This window comes from Apostichopus japonicus, chromosome 9 (assembly GCF_037975245.1).
Source record: "Apostichopus japonicus isolate 1M-3 chromosome 9, ASM3797524v1, whole genome shotgun sequence".
Taxonomy (NCBI): Eukaryota; Metazoa; Echinodermata; class Holothuroidea; order Aspidochirotida; family Stichopodidae; genus Apostichopus; species Apostichopus japonicus.
In genome coordinates, this window is record NC_092569.1 from 36,830,256 (window position 1) to 36,853,083 (window position 22,828).

The 22,828-nt window shown below is 39.2% G+C and overlaps 2 protein-coding genes across 2 annotated transcripts in view; one reads left to right on the forward strand and one right to left on the reverse strand.

Moving 5' to 3' along the window:
- LOC139974520 (YEATS domain-containing protein 2-like) overlaps positions 1–146 on the reverse strand; it is a 32,407-nt gene extending 32,261 nt beyond the window's left edge. The window contains exon 1 of the mRNA XM_071981725.1: positions 7–146. The gene's annotated coding sequence lies outside the window, so the exon portion shown is untranslated. The remainder of the gene's footprint in view (positions 1–6) is intronic.
- On the forward strand, positions 104–22,767 carry LOC139974525 (large ribosomal subunit protein uL13m-like). The gene is made up of 8 exons (XM_071981738.1): positions 104–229; positions 10,883–10,957; positions 13,861–13,984; positions 15,295–15,388; positions 16,157–16,217; positions 18,207–18,293; positions 18,913–19,034; positions 21,775–22,767. The coding sequence occupies exons 2-8, from the start codon at positions 10,937–10,939 to the stop codon at positions 21,791–21,793; spliced, it is 528 nt and encodes a 175-aa protein (XP_071837839.1). The 5' UTR covers positions 104–229; positions 10,883–10,936; the 3' UTR covers positions 21,794–22,767.
- Positions 22,768–22,828: the final 61 nt, after the last annotated feature.

Sequence of the window (22,828 nt, forward strand, 5' to 3'; positions counted from 1 at the left end):
TCTTACAAATCACTTTGTACGATCTCAGCGAAAATGAAAACAACGTGTGATTGTTTTATCAGAGGTTAAGCTAAGCAAAATTCGAGCTTTTCATGCGTTGTTGATTCAGGGTCAGTTAGCAAAATACATCTGTTTTGTGCTGGACATCTCGCGTTCAGCAGAATTCAAGCTACAGTAAGTTGGCAGCCAATCTGACTTCTTATTTGGTCAGCCATATTTGGCATGCCTGCTGGAATGGACCGGTGTGAAGTTAGATACTTATTCCCCGTTCCTCGTTCGATATTCGCGAATGAGTAACTGAGCTGCCTATTCGGTTACGTATTCGACGATTGTATCGACGTAACACCTGTGGCAAGACAAAAGCTTTCTTACAAGATGTTCAACATTTGGTCGTGGAAAGAGGTTTATCTATGGCCCATGGGTCATATGAACTCCGATGACTATGTAGAAGGGTACCATAATGCATCTTGCCCGGTCCAAATAGTTCTTGGCCAACTAAAATGACCAGTACGTCATCAGTTCTTAAATTAATGTAAAAAATTACTTTAGGCCCTAATCAAGACTAGCACGCCTTGGACCACCTTACCAATGGGTCATATGAATTCTTGACACATTGTAGAAGGATACCATAATGCGTCTTGCCCGGTCCAAAGAGTGCTTGACCAATTAAAATGACCATTATATCAACATTTTTTTTAAATAAATGTAACGGGAACTGAAATAAAAACATGAGGGCCCTAATCAAGACCAGCACGCCTTGGACCGCCCAACCAATGGGTCGTAGGAAGTCTAAGGATCTTGTAGAAGGGTAACATAATGCGTCTTGCCCGGTGCAAAGAGTGCTTGACCAATTTAAATGACCACTAAATCATTACTTTTTTAATGAGTGTAACGGGACCACAAAAAAGCTTTGGGCCCTAATCCATGCAGCACGCCTTGGATCACCAAACCGATGGTTAACATGAACTCTAAGGACATTGCATAAGAGTACCATAGTGCGTCTTGCCCGGTCCAAAGCGTGCTTGACCAATTTAGATGACCACTAAATCATTACTACATCATCGAGTGTAACGGGACCACGAAAAAGCTTTGGGCCCTCATCCATGCAACACGCCTTGGACCACCTAACCAATCGGTAACATGTACTCTAAAGACATTGTAGAATAGTACCATAATGCGTCTTGCCCGGTCCAAAGCGTGCTTGACCAATTAAACTGACCTTTAAATCATTACTTATTAAATGAGTGCAAAGGGACCACGAAAAAGCTTTGGGCCCTCATCCATGCAGCACGCATTGGACCACCTAACCAATCGGTAACATGTACTCTAAGGACATTGTAGAAGAGTACCGTAATGCGTCTTGCCCGGTCCAAAGCGTGCTTGACCAATTTAAATGACCACTAAATCATTACTACATCATCGAGTGTAACGGGACCACGAAAAAGCTTTGGGCCCTAATCCATGCAGTACGCCTTGGACCACCTAACCAATCGGTAACATGTACTCTAAAGACATTGTAAAAGAGTACCATAATGCGTCTTGCCCGGTCCAAAGCGTGCTTGACCAATTTAGATGACCACTAAATCATTACTACATCATCGAGTGTAACGGGACCACGAAAAAGCTTTGGGCCCTCATCCATGCAACACGCCTTGGACCACCTAACCAATCGGTAACATGTACTCTAAAGACATTGTAGAATAGTACCATAATGCGTCTTGCCCGGTCCAAAGCGTGCTTGACCAATTAAACTGACCTTTAAATCATTACTTATTAAATGAGTGCAAAGGGACCACGAAAAAGCTTTGGGCCCTCATCCATGCAGCACGCATTGGACCACCTAACCAATCGGTAACATGTACTCTAAGGACATTGTAGAAGAGTACCGTAATGCGTCTTGCCCGGTCCAAAGCGTGCTTGACCAATTTAAATGACCACTAAATCATTACTACATCATCGAGTGTAACGGGACCACGAAAAAGCTTTGGGCCCTAATCCATGCAGTACGCCTTGGACCACCTAACCAATCGGTAACATGTACTCTAAAGACATTGTAAAAGAGTACCATAATGCGTCTTGCCCGGTCCAAAGCGTGCTTGACCAATTTAGATGACCACTAAATCATTACTACATCATCGAGTGTAACGGGACCACGAAAAAGCTTTGGGCCCTCATCCATGCAACACGCCTTGGACCACCTAACCAATCGGTAACATGTACTCTAAAGACATTGTAGAATAGTACCATAATGCGTCTTGCCCGGTCCAAAGCGTGCTTGACCAATTAAACTGACCTTTAAATCATTACTTATTAAATGAGTGCAAAGGGACCACGAAAAAGCTTTGGGCCCTCATCCATGCAGCACGCCTTGGACCACCTAACCAATCGGTAACATGTACTCTAAAGACATTGTAAAAGAGTACCATAATGCGTCTTGCCCGGTCCAAAGCGTGCTTGACCAATTTAAATGACCACTAAATCATTACTACATCATCGAGTGTAACGGGACCACGAAAAAGCTTTGGGCCCTCATCCATGCAACACGCCTTGGACCACCTAACCAATCGGTAACATGTACTCTAAAGACATTGTAAAAGAGTACCATAATGCGTCTTGCCCGGTCCAAAGCGTGCTTGACCAATTTAGATGACCACTAAATCATTACTACATCATCGAGTGTAAAGGGACCACGAAAAAGCTTTGGGCCCTCATCCATGCAACACGCCTTGGACCACCTAACCAATCGGTAACATGTACTCTAAAGACATTGTAAAAGAGTACCATAATGCGTCTTGCCCGGTCCAAAGCGTGCTTGACCAATTTAGATGACCACTAAATCATTACTACATCATCGAGTGTAAAGGGACCACGAAAAAGCTTTGGGCCCTCATCCATGCAACACGCCTTGGACCACCTAACCAATCGGTAACATGTACTCTAAAGACATTGTAAAAGAGTACCATAATGCGTCTTGCCCGGTCCAAAGCGTGCTTGACCAATTTAGATGACCACTAAATCATTACTACATCATCGAGTGTAAAGGGACCACGAAAAAGCTTTGGGCCCTCATCCATGCAACACGCCTTGGACCACCTAACCAATCGGTAACATGTACTCTAAAGACATTGTAGAATAGTACCATAATGCGTCTTGCCCGGTCCAAAGCGTGCTTGACCAATTAAACTGACCTTTAAATCATTACTTATTAAATGAGTGCAAAGGGACCACGAAAAAGCTTTGGGCCCTCATCCATGCAGCACGCCTTGGACCACCTAACCAATCGGTAACATGTACTCTAAAGACATTGTAAAAGAGTACCATAATGCGTCTTGCCCGGTCCAAAGCGTGCTTGACCAATTTAAATGACCACTAAATCATTACTACATCATCGAGTGTAACGGGACCACGAAAAAGCTTTGGGCCCTCATCCATGCAACACGCCTTGGACCACCTAACCAATCGGTAACATGTACTCTAAAGACATTGTAAAAGAGTACCATAATGCGTCTTGCCCGGTCCAAAGCGTGCTTGACCAATTTAGATGACCACTAAATCATTACTACATCATCGAGTGTAACGGGACCACGAAAAAGCTTTGGGCCCTCATCCATGCAACACGCCTTGGACCACCTAACCAATCGGTAACATGTACTCTAAAGACATTGTAGAATAGTACCATAATGCGTCTTGCCCGGTCCAAAGCGTGCTTGACCAATTAAACTGACCTTTAAATCATTACTTATTAAATGAGTGCAAAGGGACCACGAAAAAGCTTTGGGCCCTCATCCATGCAGCACGCCTTGGACCACCTAACCAATCGGTAACATGTACTCTAAAGACATTGTAAAAGAGTACCATAATGCGTCTTGCCCGGTCCAAAGCGTGCTTGACCAATTTAAATGACCACTAAATCATTACTACATCATCGAGTGTAACGGGACCACGAAAAAGCTTTGGGCCCTCATCCATGCAACACGCCTTGGACCACCTAACCAATAGGTCACAGGAAGTCCAAGAACATTGTAGAACGGTACCATGATGCGTCTTGCCCGGTCCAAAGAGTGCTTGACCAATTTAAATGACCACTAAATCATTACTTCGTTAATGAATGTTAATGGACCTGCAAATATGTTTAGGCCCTTGTGAAGACCAGCACGCCTCGGACCACCCAACCAATTTGTCTTATGAATTCTAAGGACATTGTTGAAGAGTTCCATAATGCGTCTTACCCGGTCCAGAGAGTATTTGACCAATACAAACGACTAATGCACAATCATTATCCAGTAGATTCATCAATATCTTCTTTTTTGAATTTCAACTCTACGTCTGTACCAGTGTGGTGATACAAAACAAAAGCAACACCTTTGGCTCGCAAGTATGCTTATTGGTGCTTTACAATCATCAGCATACAAAGTTTCCTTCCCATTCCGGAGAAACACACGCGCACTCTTCTTTTTTTTTGGGGGGGGGGGGAGGGCCTTAGCGCAACTACATTTTCAGAATGAAGTGATTTTTGTAGACTGGCAACGAACTGAAAACGTTTTTGTTTTAATTATTCGTTTATAGAACTTAATTTTATTTCTTTTATTCATTTCACCCGTCAACCCTTCACATATTTACAGATTTAAAGAACAAAGAAGTGTTCTTGCCTCTCTTCTTGAAAGTGGTTTTGAACGCTTTAACCCCCTTCGTAGATTCTGAAAGATTCCACTGCTACATTCTAGAGCTGACCATGGAGCTATAAACAGACAATCAGTCATCTCGGGTCAAGCGGAGATAAACTGACTTTAATAGTTTATTTAGCAAAATAGTCTTCAAGTGAAATAGGTCTACCCAGACATATATTTTATGCCGAAATCCCTTTCTGATTTATTTATGATCTCCATTAGCCATAGTTGGTAATGAACCATCCAAGTTACCCTATAGTGCCATTCTATGCATTTTGATTTTATCGTGTTCCCATTCATGTGCTTGTTCTTTCTCTTTGCGATTTTTCAATAGAAAGTTTCTCTTGGAGTGTAGAAGGCAGATCCACCATAAGAAGTCTCACTGGGTTTATTCCAACTAAACATAGTCCAGAGTTAGTGTGATTTTTTAGTTGATTTCCTTTCATTGAGTTCTACCTAATTATTAATTATAACGTCCATAATCTAGCCAGGGACGTCTCTAGAGGGGGGTGTGGGGTGTCTCATCCCCCCCAATCTTGGTAAAACTGACGAAAGTTGGAAAATTTTTGTGCGACAGTCGGAATTTCCGACTGTCGCACTCGAATTTTTCCGACTGGGGCACTCGAATTTTCAAATATTCTTGTAGTGACCTAAAATTTTCGGTCAAAATTGACCTTGAATCAATCATATTTGCTACGATTTCCTTGTCACAATGAGAAATTGTATGTCGCGATCTTTATACTCCACCATACAAAACTTCGTATGATTTTGAATACTCTAAAAAAAATGCCTAATAGAACTTCTGCACAACATATACTATTAAAACGCTCAATGCTAATCTACGGAAGCTTAAAAATGCCATCGACATAAGAAAAACTTTGCCCCATAAGGTGAAATTTTTCTGTAAATTGTTTAGATAACAAGATAAAATGTTATCAAAAAACAGAAAAATGTTGCATTGCTTACTTGCTTTAAATGAGTATTTGAACAATTTTGTGAAAAATGTTTAATTGAAAACTAATCAAATCTCGTCAATTAGTCATTTTTTGCTGCTAAATGTTCATTTGTTTACTTCATTCCATAAGAACAATTGAAAAACTTTTCTGAGAAATGTTTAATTGACAACTTATCTTATCTCGTCAATTGGACATTTTTGGCAAAATGTTCAATTGTTCACTTCATTCCAATTGAGCAATTGAAAAAATTTCTGCAAAATGTTTAATTGACAACTTATCGTATAACGTCAACTCAACATTTTTCTGCAAAATGTTTAATTGTTCACATCATTCCAAATGCTCAGTTGGAATGAAGTGAACAATGTTTTTTTTTATTCATGTGAGTGATAAATAGCCCCACCCCCACCCCCAAGAAAATAATATTAAGCCCGCCAGGAAAAAGCACTGTATTTTTGGGTAATTCACTATGTCGTCGAATATAATTTTCGAAAAAAAGTTTCCCCTTTGTTACATTAACATAGCTTTTTTAGTCAGTAGTCTATGTAGCTTATCAAGCAGATAACTTGTACTCAGTTGCTTACTCGCTTAACCAGGGTGATTGATAAGTTTGTAAAGTGAGGGCCAGTGGTACAAATGTACCGAGAAAAGTTTGGAACAAAAGTGCAGTCGCGAAAGATAGGGTGTCTGACTGACACTGACCGTATCGTTGACGAGTATAGTGCAGGGGGGGGGGGGGGTACAAGGCAGCAGTCGGAATTTTCTGGCTCCAAAACCCATCCAGTTGGAATTTCAGCCACTAAACCCCCAATCATCATGCATTAGCTACGTCCCTGTATCTAGCTATGCAAATTTTACACAATACACAAAACACATTCAATCCATTAGCAAAAGTGCTAGATTTAAGGTCAATTTCGCGTTTGTTAATTTAAGTCAAAAATACACTTTCTAATCACTTACAATTGTATTTAATGTATTAATTCTTCGGTAAATATCAATTAGGCTATATGCTGAGTCAATTATGGAAGTATAGAAGTCAAGAGAAATATTACATGCTTAATATCCACCCCCCCACCCCTCCCCATTTATTCTCTGATTGAATTGAAATGTACTTGCAGAAGAAAAATTTTCATGCCAAATTACTTTAATCTGGTAGAATTGATACACTTTTACCAATCTATGTGCAAAGATGTTCCATACACTATTACTCAATACTTCATAAGATAAATTTGAAGGAGCGGAATAAAGGACCATGCGTTCTGATTGTAATTGAATGATTCATTCAGGATGTTTCCTAGAAGTTTTCTCTCGTAAAAGAGCGCTTGAACATTAGGCTCGAACTAATTGATACCGATGTACGAGCTGACTGCCTACCGTCATTTAACGTCCATGGAATACCTTTAAAAGGCTGAGAGTTCATATTTATCATAGCGTGATTGCTCCCTCGCGTCGAACCATTAAAATTGATAGATAACTGAAATAATCTGCAGCATGTTGACAGTTTAACTGCTCTTTTGCATTTGTATTCCCAAATGAATGAAATATCGGAATATCTTTCCTTCTACGAATGTCTCTGACCCACGTTAGGAGAGTTAAAGTGATATTGTTCAATGTTTGAACGTTACTGCATGTACCATTAATTCATGGTACTTGGTAGGCCTATATAGGGGATGGTTTATTTCTTTGATTGTTTCTCCGGCTGTAGCTTCATTGGGCTATCATGACAGTGCAAGCCTGCTACAAGCCTGCTACAGCCTTGCTACGGCCTTGCTACAGCCATAGAAAGATGCTGTCGCTTTATGCCATCGTGTTCAAATATCTGCCACATTGCAATTTTTCCCTTTTGATTAGGCTGAAATTTCGTAAGTGATTTGAGTAAGTAAAAGTGTTATATGCTAACATATCGATGAATTCGGAAATCATTTAGAGGCTTTTTTAAATTGTAAAAACTTTCCGACAGAATTTGGCCATGTATATAGACATTCTGCCATTAATTGGAATGCACTTAAAACGAGGTCTCTCTTTTTCATTCCTTGAGGGTCCAAAGTGCAATTTGTAATGCTACCGGTTGACACTAAACGCACGATACATAACATATGAGATGGACACTCATTTAAGAAGTGATGATGTAGTGGTCATTTAAATTGGTCAAGCACACTTTGGACCTGGCAAGACGTATTATGGTACTCTTCTACACTGTCTTAAAAAATCATATGACCCATCGGTTAGGTGGTCCAAGGCGTTCTGGTCTGGATTAGGGCCCAAAGCTTTTTCGTGGTCCCTTTTCACTCATTAAAGAAGCAATGATTTAGTGGTCATTTAAATTGGTAAAGCACGCTTTGGACCGGGCAAGACGCATTATGGTACCCTTCTACAATGTCCTTAGAGTTCATGTTAACCATCGGTTTGGTGGTCCAAAGCGTGCTGCATGGATTAGGGCCCAAAGCTTTTTCGTGGTCCCGTTACACTCGATGATGAAGTAATGATTTAATGGTCAGTTTAATTGGTCAAGCACGCTTTGGACCGGGCAAGACGCATTATGGTAATCTTCTACAATGTCCTTAGAGTTCATGTTAACCATCGGTTTGGTGGTCCAAAGCGTGCTGCATGGATTAGGGCCCAAAGCTTTTTCGTGGTCCCGTTACACTCGATGATGAAGTAATGATTTAATGGTCAGTTTAATTGGTCAAGCACGCTTTGGACCGGGCAAGACGCATTATGGTACTCTTCTACAATGTCCTTAGAGTTCATGTTAACCATCGGTTTGGTGGTCCAAAGCGTGCTGCATGGATTAGGGTCCAAAGCTTTTTCGTGGTCCCGTTACACTCGATGATGAAGTAATGATTTAATGGTCAGTTTAATTGGTCAAGCACGCTTTGGACCGGGCAAGACGCATTATGGTACTCTTTTACAAAGTCCTTAGAGTACATGTTACCCATTGGTTAGGTGGTCCAAAGCGTGCTGCATGGATTAGGGCCCAAAGCTTTTTCATGGTCCCGTTACACTCATTAAAGAAGTAATGATTTAGTGGTCATTTAAATTGGTCAAGCACGCTTTGGACCGGGCAAGACGCATTATGGTACTCTTCTACAATGTCCTTAGAGTTCATGTTAACCATCGGTTTGGTGGTCCAAAGCGTGCTGCATGGATGAGGGCCCAAAGATTTTTCGTGGTCCCTTTTCACTCGATGATGAAGTAATGATTTAGTGGTCATTTAAATTGGTCAAGCACGCTTTGGACCGGGCAAGACGCATTATGGTAATCTTCTACAATGTCCTTAGAGTTCATGTTAACCATCGGTTTGGTGGTCCAAAGCGTGCTGCATGGATTAGGGCCCAAAGCTTTTTCGTGGTCCCGTTACACTCGATGATGAAGTAATGATTTAATGGTCAGTTTAATTGGTCAAGCACGCTTTGGAACGGGCAAGACGCATTATGGTACTCTTTTACAAAGTCCTTAGAGTACATGTTACCTATTGGTTAGGTGGTCCAAAGCGTGCTGCATGGATTAGGGCCCAAAGCTTTTTCATGGTCCAATTACACTCATTAAAGAAGTAATGATTTAGTGGTCATTTAAATTGGTCAAGCACGCTTTGGACCGGGCAAGACGCATTATGGTACTCTTCTACAATGTCCTTAGAGTTCATGTTAACCATCGGTTTGGTGGTCCAAAGCGTGCTGCATGGATTAGGGCCCAAAGCTTTTTCGTGGTCCCGTTACACTCGATGATGAAGTAATGATTTAATGGTCAGTTTAATTGGTCAAGCACGCTTTGGACCGGGCAAGACGCATTATGGTACTCTTTTACAATGTCCTTAGAGTTCATGTTAACCATCGGTTTGGTGGTCCAAAGCGTGCTGCATGGATTAGGGCCCAAAGCTTTTTCGTGGTCCCGTTACACTCGATGATGAAGTAATGATTTAATGGTCAGTTTAATTGGTCAAGCACGCTTTGGACCGGGCAAGACGCATTATGGTAATCTTCTACAATGTCCTTAGAGTTAATGTTAACCATCGGTTTGGTGGTCCAAAGCGTGCTGCATGGATTAGGGCCCAAAGCTTTTTCGTGGTCCCGTTACACTCGATGATGAAGTAATGATTTAATGGTCAGTTTAATTGGTCAAGCACGCTTTGGACCGGGCAAGACGCATTATGGTACTCTTTTACAATGTCCTTAGAGTTCATGTTAACCATCGGTTTGGTGGTCCAAAGCGTGCTGCATGGATTAGGGCCCAAAGCTTTTTCGTGGTCCCGTTACACTCGATGATGAAGTAATGATTTAATGGTCAGTTTAATTGGTCAAGCACGCTTTGGACCGGGCAAGACGCATTATGGTAATCTTCTACAATGTCCTTAGAGTTAATGTTAACCATCGGTTTGGTGGTCCAAAGCGTGCTGCATGGATGAGGGCCCAAAGCTTTTTCGTGGTCCCGTTACACTCGATGATGAAGTAATGATTTAATGGTCATTTAAATTGGTCAAGCACGCTTTGGACCGGGCAAGACGCATTACGGTACTCTTCTACAATGTCCTTAGAGTACATGTTACCCATTGGTTAGGTGGTCCAAGGCGTGCTGCATGGATTAGGGCCCAAAGCTTTTTCGTGGTCCCGTTACACTCGATGATGAAGTAATGATTTAATGGTCATTTAAATTGGTCAAGCACTCTTTGGACCGGGCAAGACGCATTATGTTACCCTTCTACAAGGTCCTCAGACTTCCCATGACCCATTGGTTGGGCGGTCCAAGGCGTGCTGGATTTGATTAGGGCCCTCATGTTTTTATTTCAGTTCCCGTTAAATTTATTTAAAAAAATGTTGGTTTAATGGTCATTTTAATTGGTCAAGCCTTCTTTGGACCGGGCAAGACGCATTATGGTATCCTTCTACAATGTGTTAAGAATTCATATGACCCATTGGTAAGGTGGTCCAAGGCGTGCTAGTCTTGATTAGGGCCTAAAGTAATTTTTTTACATTAATTTAAGAGCTGATGAAGTACTGGTCATTTTAGTTGGTCAAAAACTATTTGGACCGGGCAAGATGCATTATGGTACCCTTCTACATAGTTATAAGAGTTCATATGACCCATGGGCCATAGATAAACCTCTTTCCACGACCATATGTTGAACATCTTGTAAGAAAGCTTTTGTCTTGCCAGAGGTGTTACGTCGATACCATTGTCGAATACGTAACTGAATCGGTAGCAGTTACTCATTCGCGAATGTCGAACGAGGAACGGGGAATAAGTATCTAACTTCACACCGGTCTGGAATGGTTCGTAACATTTGGTCTAAGAACAAGGTCGACAAATACCATCAAAATGTCTAGTAAGGTTACACAGGTTGGTCAGCTCGAAATCTTTGATACTTTTATTGGGCTAGCGGTCGGACCAAAAAGCAACGTTGATGCAGTAGCCTACAGTAGACTCTGTTACTAGGGCTGTACTGTGTACTACTCCCTAATGCATGTTAGGCCTAGGCTAAGACAAGCTAGGCTAAGTAAGACTAAGCGTAAAGACCAAGCTTGGTGTGAACTAGGCCTATAGCCCCCTAGGCTAGGACTAACTTAGGCCTAAAACAAACAAGTAACGGGTGCAGAAGGTGCATTGTCTGCTACACAACCATTAGCTTCTCGGTTATTGGCTTCAACTTCAAGGTTAAGACCAAGCTAGGCTAAGACAAATCTTGTTGGGCCCTAGGCTAGGCTCCCTAGGCATGTTTGTTTATTTGTTAGGCCTATATTCACACTCAGATTGTTCAAAATACAAAAAAAATTACAAAGACATAATAGACAAATAGGACGGAATTGAAAAGAACAAAAAGAGTAACAGGAGCTAAACCCATTGGGCTGACAGAACGTCGGCCCATTTCCAATGGGGCCCTAGTAGTATAGTCAGTATTGCGAAGTTTGGAACACTGCGAAGTTCGGACACCCCTAAGAAATACACGATTTCACCATGATAACCTACAGCAACAGCCAATTTCACGAAAAAATGCGAAGCTACAGTTATTTTCTCTCCAAAATGACCCGTGTGCTAGCAAGTACTTACATATTTGCCAATAAAATGACGGAGATCTATTAAGTCTGTTATAATTACTGAAAGAGCAACTGCGCCACCAATTTTATCACCAGCGCCACACTGTGGGCAGGGTGTCCGAACTTCACAATATTCTAGCAAAGAAATACCAGTTCCACAATCACGAAGAATCTTCTTAGAATACAACATGAAAACAGTTTGCAGGAAAGAAGTTTGGCCGTGTATCGTAATATAACACACTTCTCCCACCATATCAAGTATATTTTCAGGTGATCCAGAAGATATAGTTTTGGGATGTTTCAAGGCTTAGGTGTCCGAACTTCGAAGTGTCCATGCTAGTAGTTGAGTCTCGTCTATCCGACATGCTCAGTGATTAACCTCCGCCACGTATCACGATCTTGCGCAAGGTTTATTGCTTCCTCGAAATTGTTAATATTAAAGTCTTTAAATTGCGACTTTATTTTTCCAAGCAAGGTAGTCACAGGCCTTCCTACTGGTTTAGCAGTATGTCTCAATGCTTCTCTTAAAGCAACCTTTGCTACATGACCAAAAAATCTCAATCTTCTATGTGCGACTATGGATGACCAAACAAACAATTGCATTTTCAATGGTAAATACTAATGAAACCAATAAATAAGACTCAAAAAACGTATATATTGCACAAAATACTGGAGTGCCTCCCTCTCCCCCACACCCTAAATTACATGAGATGCTTCCTTAACTCAGCTTCAAAAAGATGAGAAGGCTTGATGGATTTGAATATGATTTGGAAGAGCATTCCAATCCTGAATTGCCGTGAAGTAGAAAGTAGAGCTACTGTACACACCGCCCTTAGAATCAATAACATAGAAATTGTGATGTCTTGAACGAGTCCCCTAGGGCTAGTTTAGTTCAGTTTAGTAGAAAAAAAGGATCATGAGGGACACTCAAGTCCCCATCAAGGACCCTATAGGAGAGCACAAAAAAAACTGAAGACACAAACACTCAGACCCGATTACAATGCTTAAAGTGCTTGTCCAAAGCATTCTTATACCCATTCACAATACTTGCAAGTACAACTTTCTCAGGCAAACCGTTCCACTCATTCACAACCCTATTAGAAAAATAGTTATGCAGAATATTAAGCCTGCTTTGTGACTTTTGGAGTTTGAAACAATGACCTCTGGTACAACTACTAGCAAACATGAAAAAGTCAGTGAAGGATAAATTTTCAAAACCATTCACAATCTTGAAAACCTGAATCAGTCACCACGTAACCTCCTAAGCTCCAGTGTGGTGAGATTCATCAGTTGTAACCGCCTATAATAAGGAACACTCTTAAGGAACTAATCATTCTAGTAGCCCTCCTCTGGACCTTTTCGAGTACTTCCTTTATCCAAACTGTAGCAAAATATGGTTCCAAGCCTGCACGGCATACTCCAGATGAGGCCTAACCAACTGCTTATAAAGCCTAAAGTTCTATTATGTCCTCTTTCAGAAAACTGAAGTTCCTCTTGATCATACCTAAAACCCTATTACTTACTAAGGTCTATCCTAAAACAAACAAGTAACTGGTAAGATCAAGGTGCAGTAGGTGCAGTGTCCGCTACATAACAATTAGCTGCCTGGTTAAAAACCACGCCATGCATGACATTCTCTTGGAGTAGGCTAGGCTTATTCCCAAACTGCTGCTGTTCAGTGTTGAGAACTAGTGAAACCTTCCGTTGACTTGTTACAGTACTTATATTTATAACTTAATCGTATCTCAAATTTGAGAATTGCAAATGGGGTTTCTATCCTGTCAATGGTTTGAAATAAGCCTGTTACTTCTGTCACCCTGTATTGCAGGGGTGCTGAAACTAGTTGTCTGCACCTCTTGCAGTATTTGAGGCATTATTTTTATCGTCAGATGCAGAGGAAATCTTTAATGGTGTACTTCAGATGACCAAATTTGTTGACCAGACAGCCTACTGTAAATGAAAGCACAGTATGAGAACCAGGGACATTTTTAAATTTAGCCAATTGCTATTTTCTGGTTCATTTATAATGCTGTATTTTCAGTAATGCCTTTATAAGCCAACAACCCAACAATACTAGATAATTATGGTTGTTTTACATCTGCTATTCACTTCTAGATTTATTTGTAGATTTACACTTGATTGAAAGAATGCATTGGTCAGTACAGTATATTGACTTACAATCATTTATGTCACTTATTTTCATTCCAGCAATGGGCGACTTTTGCAAGAATATGGTACATATTAAATGCTGATCGTCAAGCTGTGGGTCGTCTAGCTGGTGTGATTTGTCCAATACTCCAAGGAAATCATAAACCAATCTATCATCCATCAAGTAAGTTTGTATTTGCAACTTTGCAAGTTTTTTGCTTGCATTTTCCTTTAAATGTTCATTTCTGTCCAGCTTAGAACAAATTGTACGGAAAACGTATATCGGCATGTGGGATTGTACATAAGTAGTAAGTAAGTCAAACTTGTTTAAATCCCAAGCAGGAAATTGTATGTTTGCAGAAAATGTTGCAGAGTGAAATATAAATATGAAAAGATATAAAGAGGTGAAATAATCAAAGATATAAAAAGAGAAATATCAAACAAGGTACAAACACTAAACTGGCCAAACAAGAATAAGGGAGTTTAATCAAATGTTTATTAGAAAAACTAATTTGAGCATTGTGCCAAATAATGTGGTCAATCAGCTGACCTTGTAGAGAATGATCTGAGCCACCCACAAGGACCACACTTGACACACAAGTTACTTTCGTAGACCGAAACCACTTCCCCTCAGCATATATGGGCTACGGCTACCATCAGAATGCTGGAGTGTGGTTTTATATCTTCAGTAATACCTGTGTAAAACAATGAATAAAGCAGAACTTATAAAGTAACGTAAGGCCCTAATTTTCCCCTACAAAGTGAATACTGAATTAAAGAATTCTAATCTACCTTTTTCTTTGGGAAATGTAAATAAATAAAACATGAGATCTCAATGAAAAGACTATTTAGATGCAAAGGCCTGGGAAGTGGGAAGGCAAACTTGAGGTATTTTTGGAAAAATTTCTGATGATAGCACTCCTCTTAGATAGTGTAATGATTGTCCCTTTTAAGAAATTCCCTCCCCCCCCCCCACTTCAATTTTTTTTAAAGGCCCTAGTATATACACACGTCAAAGAATCACTATGTAAGATTTGGACGATAGACGATGTTTCTCCATGTTCCTCAACTGGCCCCCTAAGGGTTTTACCCAGGCTACCGCTCTGCCATCACATTCAATTCCAGATGGTTGTCTGTACAAGATGTTTCTATTTATATGATCAATGTACAACTACTGTATGGTTAGATGGTTTATATCTTGATCATATTCATTGGGTATTGTGCGGTATATGTACAGTATATTTAATTAAAATGGGATATTCCTTTTGAGAAGCTTTGATGCACAGGTTTGAGGAAGGACTTGATATTAGGCTACTCACTACTCAGCACTTACCTGTATCTTTTTAATGATGAGTTAGAAGGGTTGTTAGTAACAGATAAAAATTAAACATGGTGATAAATTCTTTATGGTCAAAGTACTGTATTCAATAGCTTGATTGAGAAAGAGTTGAATTGGCCAGCATCAGACTATGCCTACTTTGTTCTTTTCTCCAGGTGATTGTGGTGATCATGTTGTGGTTTACAACACCAGACACATCGCAATGGACGGTGAAGACTGGGTGAGGAAGAAGTACTACCACCACACTGGGTAGGACTAGTAACTTAAATAGTAAACAATCTCTATAACTAATACACTGTCCTTACTACTGTATGCAATGCGTGTGACACCGAAGAAGTACAACCACCACACTGGGTAGGACTAGTAACTTAAATAGCAAACAAGCTATATAACTAATACACTGTCCTTACTACTGTATGCAATGCGTGTGACACCGAAGAAGTACAACCACCGCACTGGGTAGGACTAGTAACTTAAATATTAAACAAGCTATATAACTAATACACTGTCCTTACTACTGTATGCAATGCGTGTGACACCGAAGAAGTACAACCACCACACTGGGTAGGACTAGTAACTTAAATAGTAAACAATCTCTATAACTAATACACTGTCCTCACTACTGTAGGCAATGCGTGATACCGAAGAAGTACAACCACCACACTGGGTAGGACTAATAACTTAAATATTAAACAAGCTATATAACTAATACACTGTCATTACTACTGTAGGTAATGAATGTGACACCGAATCAGGTATCTCGTAAGCTTTTAAGGAAAGTGAAGGGATAACCAGTATCACTATTTATTCCTTTATATATAACAGCTATTGAAAAGTGTCAAGTAAAGATTGTTTAAGGTCAACAGTTTATGAAACATGAATCAGAAATTGCTTCTTGCACATGAATCAGAAATTGCTTCTTGTACATGTTAGCAGTATTAAACAAGCTCTGTCTGCATCTTAATGAAACTAAACATTTCTGACAATATTAATACATCATTCAACATTATTTTACAGATACCCTAAAGGGTTCTCAGCCACACCTGCGTATGAAGTTCATGCTAATGACCCTACAAAGGTAATCAAGTGTTGAGTTTTATTGTAATACCTATAGCTTATAAGTTCATGCTAATGACCCTACAAAGGTAATCAGGTGTTGAGTTTTATTGTAATACCTACAGCTTATATGCTAATGACCCTACAAAGGTAATCAGGTGTTGAGTTTTATTGTAATACCTACAGCTTATAAGTTCATGCTAATGACCCTACATAGGTAATTACGCGTTGAGTTTTATTGTAATACCTTTAGCTTATAAGTTCATGCTAATGACCCTACATAGGTAATTACGCGTTGAGTTTTATTGTAATACCTTTAGCTTATAAGTTCATGCTAATGACCCTACAAAGGTAATCACGTGTTGAGTTTTATTGTAATACCTATAGCTTATAAGTTCATGCTAATGACCCTACCAAGGTAATCAAGTGTTGAGTTTTATTGTAATACCTTTAGCTTATAAGTTCATGCTAATGACCCTACAAAGGTAATCACGTGTTGAGTTTAATTGTAATACCTATAGCTTATAAGTTCATGCTAATGACCCTACAAAGGTAATCAGGTGTTGAGTTTTATTGTAATACCTACAGCTTATAAGTTCATGCTAATGACCCTACATAGGTAATTACGCGTTGAGTTTTATTGTAATACCTTTAGCTTATAAGTTCATGCTAATGACCCTACAAAGGTAATCACGTGTTGAGTTTTATTGTAATACCTATAGCTTATAAGTTCATGCTAATGACCCTACCAAGGTAATCAAGTGTTGAGTTTTATTGTAATACCTTTAGCTTATAAGTTCATGCTAATGACCCTACAAAGGTAATCACGTGTTGAGTTTAATTGTAATACCTAAAGCTTATAAGTTCATGCTAATGACCCTACAAAGGTAATCAGGTGTTGAGTTTTATTGTAATACCTACAGCTTATAAGTTCATGCTAATGACCCTACCAAGGTAATCAAGTGTTGAGTTTTATTGTAATACCTTTAGCTTATAAGTTCATGCCAATTACCCTACAAAGGTAATCACGCATTGAGTTTTATTGTAATACCTACAGCTTATATGCTAATGACCCTACAAAGGTAATCACATGTTGAGTTTTATTGTAATACCTACAGCTTATATGCTAATGACCCTACAAAGGTAACCAGGTGTTGAGTTATATGGTAATACCTACAGCTTATTAGTTTCATGTTTAAACTGATGTTCATGATGGTTATTGGTTTGCTAAAATTTGATATCTTATAAATGTCATTTCATCAATGTATTAAGTCCTTTTCATTGTTTACAGATATTAGAGGAGAGTTAATTAAGTTCAATTAATATATCTCCTGGAAAAACTTATTTTGGGGTCAATTAGTAAAGAGTGACTATTGTTGAGCGTTGAAATAGTTTTGACTGCTGTCCCTTCATTCCCAGATGGAAGTGGTATCAAAAGTTACTAGGCATTGAAACAAAGCCACAAAGGCCAGAAACCAATCATGATAACAGCCCTAAGCAAATTTATTCCATATTTGGCCCTAAACAGGAAGTGTGCAATATATGCATAGAAAGACAATGAGGATAGATTTAACTATGTAAGGGATAACACCCATCATGAATTATGGGAAGGAAAAGTAACTTGTTAATACCATGTCTACAATATGGTATGTTTGATTTATCTATAACAACATTATTAACACAGATGTAATGTTATTACCTTTGACTACAGTAATATTGTTTGTCTACAATATGCTTGATTTAACTATGAAAGGGATAAAACCCATCACAAATTACAGTAATGAAACAGTAACTTGTTAATACCATGTCTACAAAATGGTACATTTGATTTAACTATGAAAGGGATAAAACCCATCACAAATTACAGTAATGAAACAGTAACTTGTTAATACCATGTCTACAATATGGTTCGTTAGTTTTAACTATGTACAACAGTAACACAGATGTAATGTTATTACCTTAGAATACAGTAATATTGTAATAATACAAAAGTATTACTCTTCCCTTTCAGTTGGTCTACAAAGCTGTTTACGGCATGATGCCCAAAGATTTACGGAGAGGAACCATTATGACCAGGTTACATCTCTTTCCAGATGATGTGAGTAACTTAAAACAATTGGGAAGCTCAAGAACAAAAGTAGCACTGACCAATTAGAGTCAGTAACTTCTCTCTAATCAAATTATGCTTGTGTTTGCAGTTCACAGAGTAGCATTTACCCAAGTTTTAAGCCAAGTAAAAGCTTGCCTCATTGTTAACTTATATTCCATCAATATCTGAACTTATTTTTCTTTATGATTCATGTGTGAAGATGGTGAAAAGTACCATTTGTTTATCCCTCCTCTTGTTGTTATAATATGAACATCACCTTGACATAGTGGGTGGAATTGTTGGAACCTTGAAGAGTAGTTCCTTACATGTATTTAAGGATCAAGGGTCATATCTTCTTGGATATTAAATTAATTAAACACGTTTGGTAAGATATTGTGAAATAGATGGTATAGAATGGTTGTGAGAAATTGGAAAAAGAAAGTTGGCTCAATCATAGAACAGAGAAACTGATTTCGATCTCTGAATATACTGTATGGGCCTGCCTTGTTTAACTCTTAAGTAGCTTTTTGAAATTTGCAGTTTTACGTAGCTATATTTTCACTTCTTTGCATTTCTATGTTGTAATGTATAATTTAACTTATTTCACAGCATCTTTGTTTACTTGCAGGTAATACCAAAAGAAATCCTAGATAATATAAGTGAACAAATAAAGCCACCAGTTGATATTCCTAAGAGATTAGATGAATATACTGATGAAGAAAGAGCAGCGTTTCCCAGACTATTTGTACCGTAAGTATATCTACTTATTGAGTAGTACAAGATGTTCTTCCTCCTGGGTTAGAAGCAAATAGTTTAAATCCACCATCTCTCTATCCTTTATCTTTAAATGTGGATGTGTTGGTCATGGCTAGGTGTGTTACTAATAGTGTACTGTATGTGATGGTCATGGCTAGGTGTGTTACTAATAGTGTACTGTATGTGATGGTCATGGCTAGGTGTGTTACTAATAGTGTACTGTATGTGATGGTCATGGCTAGGTGTGTTACTAATAGTGTGTGCTGGTCATGGCTAGGTGTGTTACTAATAGTGTACTGTATGTGATGGTCATGGCTAGGTGTGTTACTAATAGTGTACTGTATGTGATGGTCATGGCTAGGTGTGTTACTAATAGTGTGTGATGGTCATGGCTAGGTGTGTTACTAATAGTGTACTGTATGTGATGGTCATGGCTAGGTGTGTTACTAATAGTGTACTGTATGTGTTGGTCATGGCTAGGTGTGTTACTAATAGTGTACTGTATGTGATGGTCATGGCTAGGTGTGTTACTAATAGTGTACTGTATGTGATGGTCATGGCTAGGTGTGTTACTAATAGTGTACTGTATGTGATGGTCATGGCTAGGTGTGTTACTAATAGTGTACTGTATGTGTTGGTCATGGCTAGGTGTGTTACTAATAGTGTACTGTATGTGTTGGTCATGGCTAGGTGTGTTACTAATAGTGTACTGTATGTGTTGGTCATGGCTAGGTGTGTTACTAATAGTGTACTGTATGTGATGGTCATGGCTAGGTGTGTTACTAATAGTGTGTGTTGGTCATGGCTAGGTGTGTTTCTAATAGTGTACTGTATGTGATGGTCATGGCTAGACCTGTGTTACTAATAGTGTGTGTTGGTCATGGCTAGGTGTGTTACTAATAGTGTACTGTATGTGATGGTCATGGCTAGACCTGTGTTACTAATAGTGTGTGTTGGTCATGGCTAGGTGTGTTACTAATAGTGTACTGTATGTGATGGTCATGGCTAGGTGTGTTACTAATAGTGTGTGTTGGTCATGGCTAGGTGTGTTTCTAATAGTGTACTGTATGTGATGGTCATGGCTAGGTGTGTTACTAATAGTGTGTGTTGGTCATGGCTAGGTGTGTTACTAATAGTGTACTGTATGTGATGGTCATGGCTAGGTGTGTTACTAATAGTGTGTGTTGGTCATGGCTAGGTGTGTTTCTAATAGTGTACTGTATGTGATGGTCATGGCTAGGTGTGTTACTAATAGTGTGTGTTGGTCATGGCTAGGTGTGTTACTAATAGTGTACTGTATGTGATGGTCATGGCTAGGTGTGTTACTAATAGTGTGTGTTGGTCATGGCTAGGTGTGTTACTAATAGTGTACTGTATGTGATGGTCATGGCTAGGTGTGTTACTAATAGTGTACTGCATGTGATGGTCATGGCTAGGTGTGTTACTAATAGTGTACTGCATGTGATGGTCATGGCTAGGTGTGTTACTAATAGTGTACTGTATGTGATGGTCATGGCTAGGTGTGTTACTAATAGTATGTGTTGGTCATGGCTAGGTGTGTTACTATTGGTGTACTGTATGTGATGGTCATGGCTAGGTGTGTTACTAATAGTGTGTGTTGGTCATGGCTAGGTGTGTTACTAATAGTGTACTGTATGTGATGGTCATGGCTAGGTGTGTTACTAATAGTGTACTGTATGTGATGGTCATGGCTAGGTGTGTTACTAATAGTGTACTGTATGTGATGGTCATGGCTAGGTGTGTTACTAATAGTGTACTGTATGTGATGGTCATGGCTAGGTGTGTTACTAATAGTGTACTGTATGTGATGGTCATGGCTAGGTGTGTTACTAATAGTGTACTGTATGTGATGGTCATGGCTAGGTGTGTTACTAATAGTGTACTGTATGTGATGGTCATGGCTAGGTGTGTTACTAATAGTGTACTGTATGTGATGGTCATGGCTAGGTGTGTTACTAATAGTGTACTGTATGTGTTGGTCATGGCTAGGTGTGTTACTAATAGTGTACTGTATGTGATGGTCATGGCTAGGTGTGTTACTAATAGTGTGTGTTGGTCATGACTAGGTGTGTTACTATTGGTGTTATGTAGTCCATGATATGTAACCCACATGAGAACATGTTAAAATGTTAAATGTTGCTAGGGTTAGGAAATATGTTTTGGCTTCCCATATCAGGACAATGGAGAAATTGAAATGCTGCTTAACATAAGGAAGGTATTATGGCATCCCATGTCAGGTCTTTAGAGAATGTTAAATGGTGGTAGATTTATTAAAGGGAGATGTTTTTAGCATGTTTCATGGTGGTAGATTAATTAGAGCAGGGACCAACTATGGTAATGTCTATTGTTGTGATATTAGTGCTAAGTTCTTCAGTACAGATTTCACTTGATGTGCCACACACCTTCCCATTCCCAGCGCAGCATGTTGAAGTGATAATTAAATAGTGTTTAACACTGACGATGTAATGAAAGTACTAAACTTACCTCATCGTGTTGTACTTCCTTCCAGACTCAAGCAGGTTCTATATGTTCTATGTGCTCATGAGGTTCTAGCAGGCTCTATGTGTTCTATATGTTCTATGTGCTCAGGAGGTTATAGCAGGTTCTATGTGTAATCTTTATTACACTTATGCAAGATACTTTTGTGTTTAACTATCTTTGTGTTTATCCAGATCTGCCAAACTCAAATTTATTGATTTTATTTAACATACAGTAAAGAGCTGGAGACTTGAAGCTGGACGGCCTTTCCTACTTGATGAAGGTAACAGGAATATCTGATACAAGGACAGAGATGCTTTAGGAGCACGAGATGGTGAGAGGTTGATCCTCATTACCAGCTTAATGATCAGAGAAGATACTGATATCTTACAGGAGCTTTCAACTCTATGGACAGATATATGCTCTACCATCAAACCATAAGACTACCTGACCAGAATTATTGCTATAAATGCTGCAGATTGTGTATGGTGGTGGTGGGGGGGAGGGGGGCATATCATATGTAGTGAATGTTATATGAATCAATCATACATTGGTGTATTAATTGACTTGAAAGATAAAGTTTTATTTGTTGGAGAATCAAACCTAATAATGAGTGTAAGAGTTTGTTATCAGCTTGGACTTGATTTTCAACTAAACTCAGTATCATTGGTTTTTAAGAATGTGATACTGTCACCATAGCAACCGTAGCAATGTAATGTTGAATTAAAGCATGAAAAAAAGAGTGTTTTAACTGTGAAATGATTACAATGACAGCTGTTATGAGGAATAGTGTAAACAGTAGTCTGAAGACACTGTTGAGGTAGTCTCTCTGGATAGGCAGTGTCACCCTAGTAATACTGGTTGTCAATAATGAACTCTGCTATATACGTCTGTAGTTGTGGCACCCCCACATATACAGGCAAGTAATGCTTAGGTTGTCAATAATGAACTCTGCTATATACGTCTGTAGTTGTGGCGCCCCCACATATACAGGCAAGTAATGCTTAGGCTGTCAATAATGAACTCTGCTATATACGTCTGTAGTTGTGGCGCCCCCACATATACAGGCAAGTAATGCTTAGGCTGTCAATAATGAACTCTGCTATATACGTCTGTAGTTGTGGCACCCCCACATATATAGGCAAGTAATGCTTAGGTTGTCAATAATGAACTCTGCTATATACACACTGAGTTGAAGATACTGAATAAAGGATTGATAAATTTTAAATATTTTTGCTTGTTTTTAAAATTTGTTAAAGCTCCATTCCTGATTAGTTCTGTTGCTCTGT

Excerpts from the sequence above, each read along its gene's own strand:
- LOC139974525 (XM_071981738.1), top strand. The coding sequence starts at position 10,937 with ATGTCTAGTAAGGTTACACAG. Across the intron at positions 16,218-18,206 it reads ATGCTAATGACCCTACAAAG|TTGGTCTACAAAGCTGTTTA; the intron begins GTAATCAAGTGT and ends CTTCCCTTTCAG. Across the intron at positions 18,294-18,912 it reads TACATCTCTTTCCAGATGAT|GTAATACCAAAAGAAATCCT; the intron begins GTGAGTAACTTA and ends GTTTACTTGCAG.